Genomic DNA, 11,356 nt, shown 5'->3' on the forward strand with positions numbered 1-11,356 from the left:
CTGAGCTAAAGACAGATGTTTAGCCAAATGAGCCACCCAGGTGCCCCTAGACTGTTCATTTTCACTGGGCGAGAGTGTTGAATTGTGCTTGGGTTTACTTCATAAAGGTGACTGAGTGATGACATGGAGAGGTCCATGTCATTGAAGGGAAAGTTTAATGTTATAGTTCTCCTGGAGATGAGAGGCACAGCACACCACGTAGGGCCCCACAAGACCTTATCATACCCCACAAGACCTTATCATACCCAGGGACCAGCAGAGAGGGGGAACTAAGACTATGCATGCCTTCAGGTTGATAGGGGTGGGGTAGTGGGGGTGGGAGGCAGGAGTCCCCAGTTGGGCAGGAAGTGAAAGTGTATGTTAGAATTTGTGGTTAAAGGGGTTTATAATATGTATTTTACACTTCCATGAAAGCTGACTTGCTAGAGAGGGAGAGCAGTAAACAGTTTTGGCCGTTAGTTGGGCCCTGTGGTAAATGAGTGCCATGTAGACAAATACAGGATCTAAGAAACACATTTAAAATAAGTGTTTCAGTGTGTGAATACAGAACAATTTATCTATCCATTACTGATGAGCATTTGGGTTCTTTCCAGTTTGGAACGATTATGAACATTCTAGTATTGCTATGAATATTCTAGCACTTTTTTTTTTTTAGAACATACAAATGCAGAGTGCCTGGATGGCACGTTCAGTTAAGTGTCTGCCTTTGGCTCAGGCCATGATACGGTCCTTGGATGGAGCCCTGCATTGGGCTCTGTTCTCACCGGGCAGCCTGCTTCTCCTCCTCTCAGGCTCAGGCTCTCTGTCTCTCTCTCAAATAAATAAACAAACAAACAAACAAATAAAATCTTAAGTGGAAAAAAAACATACAAATGCTCTTCTGTTCAGTAAATGCCTAGAAGCCCAATTGTTGGATCACAGCATTCATATGGTCCATTTTAGAGGATATTACAATCTTCCACTGTAGTTTGTGTCAGTCCAATCATCCATGGCACCTAAGACTTCCCTTTACCCTATATATTTTCCAACACCCCATATTTTCCTTCTTTTTGTTTATCCACTTAGGGATCAAATATCATTTTACTTTTAATTTTCCCGATGACCAATTTAAGCGGAGCACTTAAAAGCGATATGCTTTTTGGACATCTGAATATCTTCTCTTGTGAAATGTCCTTTTTCTTTCTTTTCTTTCTTTCTTCTTTCTTTCTTTCTTTCTTTCTTTCTTTCTTTCTTTCTTTCTTTCTTTCTCTTTCCTCCTTTCTTTCTTTCTTTCTTTCTTTCTTTCTTTCTTCTTTTTTTTGCCCATTTTTCTGTTGCATGGTTCTGTCTTTTTATCGATTTGTTGGAATTCCGGATATAGAACTTTTATAGAGTCACATAAATGTATTGTGATTACCTTCTCCCATTTTGTGGCTTATATTTCACCTTCTTAATGGTATCTTTTGATGAATGGCAGTTCTTAATTTTAATACAGTTCAGTTTGTCATTGTTCCTTTCATGTCTGTGTGTCCTATTTAAGAAATCCTTGCTTACTGCAAAGTGACAGAGATGTGCTCCTCCCAGGCCACTCCATAGTTTAAAGTGAAGTCCTGGGGGTGCCCTGAAGAGAGAGGACAGGGAAGTATGCCCAGCAGGAGGGGGAAGGAGAGATGAGCTTCACAACCATGCTCTACGCAACCTTGCCCTAATGGAAATAGAATTTGCATCTCCAATTGCCTAATGAAGGAACTTAGGGCTCGGAGAACTTAAGTGACTTGACCAGGATCATGCAGCTAGTGACAGTCCTTGGACTTGAACCTGGGTTTTCTGCCGCCTGGTCAAGTTCATCACCCATAGGTTCTGAGAAATGAAGTCAGCCAAAGGGGACCCTGGAGTAACCCCCACTCTCTCCTCCATGTCTGTACGGTTTTGCAGGAACATGACAGGGGACTGTGTTATCTCAGGAGAGGACATTTGTTCTTCTGATGGCCCTTCCTGACAGCATCACTGCTGATGCAAACAGTCCTGTTTGACCCCAATGACCTCTACAATCTGATGCCTGAATATGACTATATCCCACTTTGTCATTTCTAGGGTCTTCTTTCAGTTGCTCATTGACACTGGGGTACTCAGCTTGGCCATGGCTTCAGGTCTGATAGCTGGTACTTTGACAGGTAAGTGTGAGACCACCTTCTTTTGCCCATGGCCCAGGGCACAGGACCTGAGGCCAGAGAGCATCTGCCCCATGGCCACATGAGTATGTGCCCATCTCCTTCCCTGTGAGTCCCCACAGCTCTAGCCAAATGATGCAAAGGGGCTCAGACCTTGAATAACCAGAGAAACAGAATCACATCATTTCAGAATTAGAAATGCCCTCAGAAGGACACCTGGGTGGCTCAGTCAGTTAAGCATCTGCCTTTGGCTCAGGTCATGATCCCAGGGTCCTGGCATCAAGTCTTGTATTAGGCAGGGAGCCTGTTTCTCCCTCTGCCTGCCACTCCCCCTGCTTGTGCCCTCTCTCTGACAAATAAATAAAATCTAAAAAAAGAAAAAAGAAAAAAAGAGGAAAGTCTTAGAGGTCACATGTTGTAACCAGGGAAATTAAGAGACTTTCTGGAGGTTATAAGTAGGAGTGAGTGGCAACTTGACAGCCTCTTGAGCTCAGGGCTGCTGATTTCACCCAATTTTGTACAGAAAGCCAAGGAAACCTTTATGCCAAAAAGTTTACCTTCATTCCCTGAGAATACTCAGACTATTATTTTGTTCAGCAAGTATTTATTCAATATCTACTATGAGCCAGGCACTACTCCTCAGCAGTAGGGAAACAAGAGTGAACATAACAGGTTCCGTGATCTCATGGAGCTGATGTCCTTGTGGAGGGGGAGGGGACAATATATAAACAGATAAGTAGAGTAGTTACTATGTCAGTGATGGTAAGTGCTATGAAGAGAAACAACTCAGGGTAGAGGAACACAGAATCAATGTGAGGGTGGGGTGCTCTTTTTGAAGGGGGGAAGGGAAGACTTATTTAATAAGTTGACCTTTAAGCAGAAACCTGAATGGAGAGAGAGAAGGAGACACACCATATATTTATTTGGCAGAAAAGCATTCCATGAAAAGAGATAGCAAGTGCAAAGGCCCTGAGGCACAAGCAAAGCATGCTCAGTGTGGCTGATATGGGTAGAGTGAAAGGGAGAGTGGCAGGGGTTGAGAACAGAGTGCTAATAAGGAGCCAGATCATTCTGAGACATGGGACACCAGTGAAAATCTTTAAATAGAGGATTGAAGTATGCTTTTGCTCCTGCAAAAGCAAAGATCCTTAGGGAGTTACTAATTTGCCAGTCTTATATATATGCTAGGTGAAAATATGATTTCTGTCCAGAACTGCTCACTTTTATTCTATGAGCAAACAGTTATTGGTGAGACATTCATATATTGTGTCCCTAAGCAGGGAATGAATGCCAAATAAGAGACAAAACAGCATAAGCAGACATAAAGGAGTGTATGGCCCTGGGCACATCAACTTACTCTCTCTAGGCCTTGTGTGGCTTCTCTGTAAAATGAAAGACCATGGTAGGTAATCATTTGACTTCTTTTCCACTCCAAAACATGTCTGAAGGTACTTTTTGTAATTGCCTGGGTGATTTTAGAGAGCAAGATGGACTAGAATTGCTCTAATATACTGACTGGCCTTGAGGTGATTAGTTAAATACAGATGAGACAGATGCCTCCCTCCACAAGTTTACATTCTCTTGGTGATGGCTAGTCTGATCCTGAGTAGGGTTACTGGATTTAGCAAGTGAAAAATACAAGGCACCCGTTTTTTAAATTCAAAAGTAACTGAGCATCCTGTATTTTATCTGGCAACCTTCCCCCGGCCTATGACATCAGTCACCATTGTCACCAGTATTCACAGAGTGACAGGACACTGATTTGCACTGTCTACCTGGGAGGGGTTTTTTGTTTGTTTTTTGGGTTTTTTGTTTTTGTTTTTTGGTGCTTGCCTAGAGTTAAGAAAGAGAATAGACTATTGTTCTTTTAAGAGTTAAGACCAATGAGAGTTGCGCTTTATATGTGGCTTTGAACAGAAGAACACTGATGAATAAAAAGAACATGAACAAAGGAAGGGGGAAAGAGGTCACTAAGCAGCCAAGGTAGCACCAAACTGACTCCCTAAAGCTGAGCATTTTATTTTCCAGGAGGCCCCCCCGATTTTGGGCCTGTCTACACTTTTACATAAGAAACATTCCTATGAACAAAACAAAACAAAAAAAGGAAGTAATCCTATAAGCATGGTTATTGGGTTTCCCAGTTTGAGCAGATTAGAAATGGCAAGTTAGAAGGGACATAAGTTTCTAGAGATAAGGCACACTGGTAGAAGTAGGAGGTGAAAGCAGACAGACTAACGGAAGAAAAAGAAATTCTGAAAGCCAAACACTAGAACGTGGAAGATTGGGCTGCTAATAGAAGCCAACGGCCCTCAACAGCTACATACTTTCTCTGCATTATATATAGCGCATTTCATAAATGGATGTTCCTAGCAATGGCTCCGATTAAAAAAAAAAAAGTCTGTGTTTAGTGTTGTCGTAAGACAAGAAAATATAGTCTATTTTAGATGGATTTTCATCAGTGGTGAGTAAGCCTCAGCTATCTGGAAAGTTCGTGTAGGTGTTAGAGATCATTTCTGAATAATTCTAGCTAAATGAGGTGTGCTGGTTGCACTGTACATGTCAGTGTCGGTTGAAGGTGTGCATTACAAAAGGAAAATGTGAATAAGTACACGCCTACTCTTGTTAATCATACTATTTAATACAAGCGGACCGATCACCATGAAAAACACACCTATAAAAATCCATCAATGGCATTTCCCTGATTCATACGAAAGGTGAGCAATCTCTTCACGTATCCTGGGAAATTCAGCTGACTTTGAGCAGCAGAAGGAATGCACAGGGCCAAGCTCTCTGGGCAGAGGCTGGGTGGGTGAAAAGAAGAATAGGCACAAAAGCAAGTTGTTATAAATGATTTTCCTAACTATTCAAGTGAATAGTCATGAGCTGAGGTCAGAGTTTATTGGAGCCAGTGACGCTGGGCCTACAGGAGCACCCAACTGGAGTTGCTTTCTTTCTTTTTTTTTTTTTTATTAAAGATTTTATTTATTTATTCATGAGACACACACACACACACACACACACACACAAACACACACAGAGAGAGAGAGAGGCAGAGGGAGAAGCAGGCTCCATGCAGGGAGCCCAATGTGGGACTCGAACCCTGGTCTCCAGGATCAGGCCCTGGGTCGAAGGCAGGCGCTAAACCACTGAGCCACCTGGGCTGCCCTGGAGTTGCTTTCTGTGGTAGCTCTCTGTGTTCTAAATGGATCAGCTTTCAAGTAGAAGCACCATCTGACAGGGCTCTTCTGTTCCACCTTGGGAAGCGTGTCGGATCTGTGGCTATCGTATACCTCTCAATACAATCTAAATCCTTTGGAGCTAATTGCTCTCACCAATTTCTTTTAAAAGATGTCTATAGAATTAATAAAGCTGGTCCAGGGAAGGCCAGGGCTTCAATGTGTCTGTCTCCAGGCTATAGAAGGAAAAAGGAATTTGGTTGAGATAACCAGAATTGGCATAGGATATATTGATTAACTTGGAGATAACAAATGCTGTGTTTTAAATGTTTAACATGTAATTATGAAATTTAACAGGTTTGGTCTTAAGCCTCAAAATATGGAAGGCGGCTCATGTGACTAAATATTTTGATGACCAAGCCTCCTGGGAGGTAAGATTTTTAATCTAATGTCATAGATGTTGAGTGAATGAACTTAAGAAGATATCTGTTATATCCGTATTTGTTGACTTGGGGTTTATGAGAACAAAATAAAATGTGTGTGTGTGCGTGTGTGTGTGTGTGCATGTGTGTGTTAGTGAGGGCTGGGGAAGAAGTGGTAAAGGTTACATTTTCCTGAGGCCTCAAAGTCATTGAGGGTCAGAAATGTGATAATGGCCACTGGCCACACGTCTCCCATCCGGAGTCATCAAAATGGGCAAACAGTTTGATGTAAAAGTGACAGGATCATGGGGATCCCTGGGTGGCGCAGCGGTTTAGTGCCTGCCTTTGGCCCAGGGCGCGATCCTGGAGACCCGGGATCGAGTCCCACGTCGGGCTCCCTGCATGGAGCCTGCTTCTCTCTCTGCCTGTGTCTCTGCCTCTCTCTCTCTCTCTCTCTCTCTCTCTGTTTATCATGAATAAATAAATAAAATCTTGAAAAAAAAAGTTAAAAAAAAAAAGTGACAGGATCCTGTAGTGCAAGAGCCAGAAGGACTGCACGGGGCCAGCAGGACCAGTCTCATCTGATAGACGCACCGGGCAGAGCCATGACTGTCTGAGTTCTTGCGGCAGAGCTGGATCTAGAACACAGCTCTTGACAAATGATGGCTCGTGGACATAACACTAGTACTCTAGGAGTCTGGGATCACTTAGCCAAAGGACAAGGAGCTCAAACAACGCAGCTGCTGCTGAGGATCTCTGCTCCATGTAGTGTTTGCTGTCATGACTAGGCTAGAAAGAGGGTCAGGCCTTGTTCCTGTCACCCCACTGCCCTCTTCCCTTTGGCCATCACTCATAGTTCACCAAGGACTCTGATGTGCGTCACCTTGGGTAGGTCCCATTTGATGCTGAGGTTGGCTAGACAAATACTGCCAGATTATAAATGGCAAGTGGAGGCTGACAGGGGTCAGGCTGATGCCCGGCATCACCATACCTTTGTGAGTGGCAGAGATGACACAGGAGCTAGGCCTCCTGAGTCCCAAGCCAATCCTGTCTCCACCTGGCACGCCTAGGTACTGATCACTAAAGGGGTAGAGAAGCAGCCTCATCCTGGGCCTTGGCATTAGTGTTTGCAGAGGCAAAACAGAGAGAGCCTGCCTCTTCTCCTTTTCCTCATTTCTTCTCTTTCCTCTACTTCTTCCTTTTCCACGTCAAAGAGCTTTACAGAGGCATAGCTGGCTATGACACACATTATTTCAAATATACAATTGGATACATTTAAACATAATTATATGCCCACGAAACCATCACCACAGTCAAGATAATGACCATATCCATTGCCAACCACGTATTCTTCTGCCTCTTTGAGACTATTCCCTCCCTGCTCCACCCTGTTCCATCCCCAGGCAACCACCAAACTGCCTTCTGTCCAATAGATTGGTTTACATTTTCTGTTCTGTCTGGCTCCTTTTACTCAGCAGAATTATTTGGAGAGTCATCCACGTTGCCTGTAGACGGTCTCCTCTTGTACCAGCTTCTCCCTATAGTCAGTCTCCTCAGTTCCCACAAGTGTTCTTACCCCTTTGGCAGTGGCAGAGCCATCTAGTGAAAGGACTCAAAAAACTGGTTTAATCCATCCAGTCATTCCACAAGTATTTATTGAGCAACTACTATATGCCAAGCACTTTGCTAATTAACCAGGGATGCCACAAACAGGACAAATATCCAGCTCAATTATTTGAGTTGCAATAAGCATTTACTGAATAAATGAGGAAATTTGAGGAACCCCACCTGACACTGGGCACTGCAGCAGCAGGTGAAGGGGAACAATGGGTATGGATCTGGAATGGGAAGACCTGAATTCCAGCTGCCGTGCTGCAAGTTTTCAAGGAAGCAAGTTCCTTGACCTCTCTTACTGGTAAAATAAGAATGGCAATCTTTGTTCTACTTCACTGGGTTGTTTCAAAGACCAAATGAGGTAATAATGTCTGTAACTACATTCTATAAACTGTAAAATGCAAAGCACCACATGAACGGGAAAGCTTATTACTGAGGGTTTAGCCAACCATGAAGGAATGCATAAGCATAATAGTTATCATTTATCGTAAGCTGACAGTTTCCGATTTTGTGCTAGATGCTTTTCAGCATTATCTGATTTTTTAAAAAGATTTTATTTATTTATTCATGAGAGACAGAGAGAGAGGCAAAGGGAGAAGCAGGCTGCATGCAGGGAGCCTGATGTAGGACTCGATCCCAGCACTCTGGGATCACGCCCTGAGCCGAAGGCAGACGCTCAACCACTGAGCCACCCAGGCGTCCCACAGCATTATCTGATTTTATCCTCATGACAACCCTGCACAAGAGTGAGCATCCCTGTCTTAAGGATGAAGAATGGGGCGCCTGGGTGGTGCAGTCATTTAAACATCCAACTCTTGGTTTGGGCTCAGGTCATGATCTTGGGGTCCTGAGATCTGTGTGAGACTCTCTCTCCCTCTGCCCTTCCCAACTGCACCCTTTCTTTCTCTAAAATGAATACATGAATCTAAAAAAAAAAAAAAGATGAAGAGTAACTTATCCAAAATGATAAAGCTAGTAAATGGAAGAGGAATTTGAACTGGTGTCTGGCTCCAAAGACCCAGCCTGTGTGTGCTATGGGCTGCTCCTGGAGGACAGTGATGCTCCCCACCCCATAGGCTATTCTGATTTATCCTCTCACAGCTGAGCAGAACATTTGTTTAGCAGGAGAACACAGCTTTCATTTGAAAAGCCAAATATCCATTAAACAGGCAGGAATTTAAGCTTGTAAAGCTGATAAATCTCGGGGTGACTTTTTTTTTTTTTGTAAACCATCCGGAAAGACGTTTTAATCATTATCAAATGTCCTAACACACTTCAGAGAACCAGACTCCTGAGTGTTGGAAAGGACATTCCTTCACTAGTTGCCCAGATCATGCCAGGCAGTTCTCGGGCTGGGGCACTCACCATTCCCCAAAAGTACCCATCTCATCCTTGGATGGTTCTATTACTAATTAATCATTCATTCACTAATTAATCCCATTTAATCTATTACCTAATATATGGCAGAGCTCTTGTGTCAAGAGCTGGAGAGACAAATCTAAGTGAATTGCAGCTCTAGATCTCAAGGAACTGCACGTACTAATCCTGTCTTCCTGCACATTACAATGATCTTACCTCAGACACTGATTTACCAAAATTCAGTTCCTGACAGTTTTTCATAAATTCCTTCCAATTTTTTATTTCAATATAATAATCAGATTTTATTTCAAGCTTTCCAAAGCACGAGGACTCAGTGACATCCACTTATTAAAATTAATTCCACAGTTAACCTTTCTGAAGAAAATAGCTTTTTTGTGTCTACTGCAGGCAAGCCCCTGTCCTGGGTACTGTGTGAGGGTTCAGAGAAACTAAGGCTTTCACCATGTAGAAGGACTAGATCTTTTTATGTGCACAGCTCTCTCTCTTAAGCAGTGAGTAAGTAATCCTGGCAGTAGCTGCTGGACAAATGAGAGGAAGGAAAGGTCATGAGTTTGGGGAGGTCAGGGAAAATGGGAACTTTGAAGCTGTGTTGGATTTGGCTAAGTGGAAGGAATCGAAAGACATTCCAAGCAGGGGAAGGTTGTGAGCAAGAACCAGAGAAGCATGAGGCAACTTTGCTCAGTGGGTCGTCGGTAAAGGGAAGGATGAAGGGTAGGCTAGAGCCACTCGAATCATTCTCCAAGCTCCCAAAAGTTTAAGTGGGGAAATGATACGATAACGGTTTAGAGTTGAGTAGAGTAAGATTAAGCTCGCAGGATGGATTCTGAAATGAGTGCAATATGCTGAAGATCATCCATTGGCTTCTGAACAAGTATTTGCAGTTTATTTTTAAAATGATTTTATTGCCAAGAAACATAAACAGCACCACTGTTTTAGCATATAAATGCCTCAGAATGTGTTGAGTTCCTCCTGCTGTGTTATGCAAAAGTCTCAAAACCTAGCCCTGTCACACTGGTATCACCCCTGCTTCTGATTTAAAATACACATTCTAGACACACAGTACGGATCCAACAAATGCTTGTCCAACAAAACTGAGGAGAGCAGGTTTCTAAAGCAAAGTAGGAAAACAGATTAGGAGCCTGCCAACTGACTCCTCCTTTCTCGGAGAGGCCCAAAAAGCGCCTTGTTCTGGAAGGCGGGTCTGAATTCGAGTCCTTGTTAACTCACTGCAGGCTAGGGCCTTCGGGCAAGTCACTTGCCTTCTCTGGGGCTCAGTTTCTTCATTTGTAAAATGAGATCAAATTCCACATTCTGGGATCAGACAGTTCTGGGTTCTACCTCCTTATTCTGTGATCTCTCACAGCTCGTTCTCAGCTCCACGGACATAGTAATATCTCACCAGGTTGTTGTAAGGATTTAAAGATCATGTGTGTGAAATGATTAGCACCCTTATCCTTAAAAAACACCCCATAAATGTTAGCTACTCCGATTTCCAGTTCTACAATTCTGATTGTAGAGTCTATAATCTATAATCCATGATTCATGTTACTCGACGCTCAGTGATTTATGTCAGGGTGTGACGTGGCACCACTGAAGAACTTAGGATATGTTCAGCTTGCAGAAGAGAAGACCCAAAGGAGACCTGAGAACAATCTTCAAATACTTGTAAGATTGTCATGTAGAAAAGGACAAATATTTTTTTTTCTATGCTTATGTTTCTCCAAAGAATTTAACCAGGCCCAATGGGCAATGCTGAATACATTGCTAACGATTTGAACTTGCCTGCAAAATGGAATGAATCACTTCATGGGTAGTGCGTCTGCTGTCACTGGGGGCATTCAAACAAAAGCCAGATCACTCTTTATCAATGACTCATGTAAAGAGCTGTAAGAAATGAGATCTAATAGTTCTTCCAATTCAGACTTTGTGAAAGATACTCTAAGACCTTTGTGATGGGATATTTTGGTCAACATGTAAGTTTCCAGAGATTAAGCCAGAATCAATGTGTCCAAATTTTAAGACTAATGAATGGTTCATCTGTGATAAAAATGTTTGCTTTGCTTTCACAGTTTCCACATTTGGCTGTTGGATTTTAAGCCAAAGCATCCAAGAAAAACAAGGCCTGAGAATGAGACAACTTCCTGTCACTGTTGCCTCCCTTTTTTTTGTGTATGACAAACACTCATTACAGCAAAGTCTCCTTATGTACAATGGAATGAGGTCAGAGATAAATTTGATATTAAATTAAAAACTTATTTAAGTGGTAATTTCATAAGAATTCAAAATAAATGTTTGGTTTTGCTAAAGATTGTGCTATCATTTTTTTGGGTGCGGACATGTAATTAAGATATTGGTTCAATTTTACTGACAACTCTTACATTTGTTCTCATGCTTAACAAAGTGTGCTATGCTACCCAGTGAATTCTTATCTACGTCAGCAGAACGGAGAATATAAAATAGGGAAAAATGAAGAATTCACTTATATTTAGTCCTGTAATACAAACATTGTGTTTCTATTCCAGCAGTTTTCACAAGGTAGTTCTTAATCCCTGAGCACATTCTGTACTTAACTGTAGGGAAAGACGTTGTGGTCAGTTGTGGAGCTACACCTCAA

The 11,356-nt window shown here is 42.5% G+C and overlaps 1 protein-coding gene across 2 annotated transcripts in view; it reads left to right on the plus strand.

Moving 5' to 3' along the window:
- LOC112659969 (RH-like protein) overlaps positions 1-11,048 on the plus strand; it is a 36,316-nt gene extending 25,268 nt beyond the window's left edge. Inside the window, exons 8-10 of one of the 2 annotated variants that reach the window (XM_025447220.3) lie at positions 2,074-2,153; positions 5,684-5,757; positions 10,812-11,048. In XM_025447220.3, coding sequence (XP_025303005.1) covers positions 2,074-2,153; positions 5,684-5,757; positions 10,812-10,838 — 181 coding nt within the window. In that variant the 3' untranslated portion in view covers positions 10,839-11,048. Of the gene's footprint in view, positions 1-2,073; positions 2,154-5,683; positions 5,759-10,811 lie in introns of those variants that run through there. The other variant, XR_007408297.1, reaches the window with a different exon arrangement.
- Positions 11,049-11,356: the final 308 nt, after the last annotated feature.

The sequence above is a fragment of the Canis lupus genome, chromosome 2, assembly GCF_003254725.2.
Source record: "Canis lupus dingo isolate Sandy chromosome 2, ASM325472v2, whole genome shotgun sequence".
Taxonomy (NCBI): domain Eukaryota; kingdom Metazoa; phylum Chordata; class Mammalia; order Carnivora; family Canidae; genus Canis; species Canis lupus.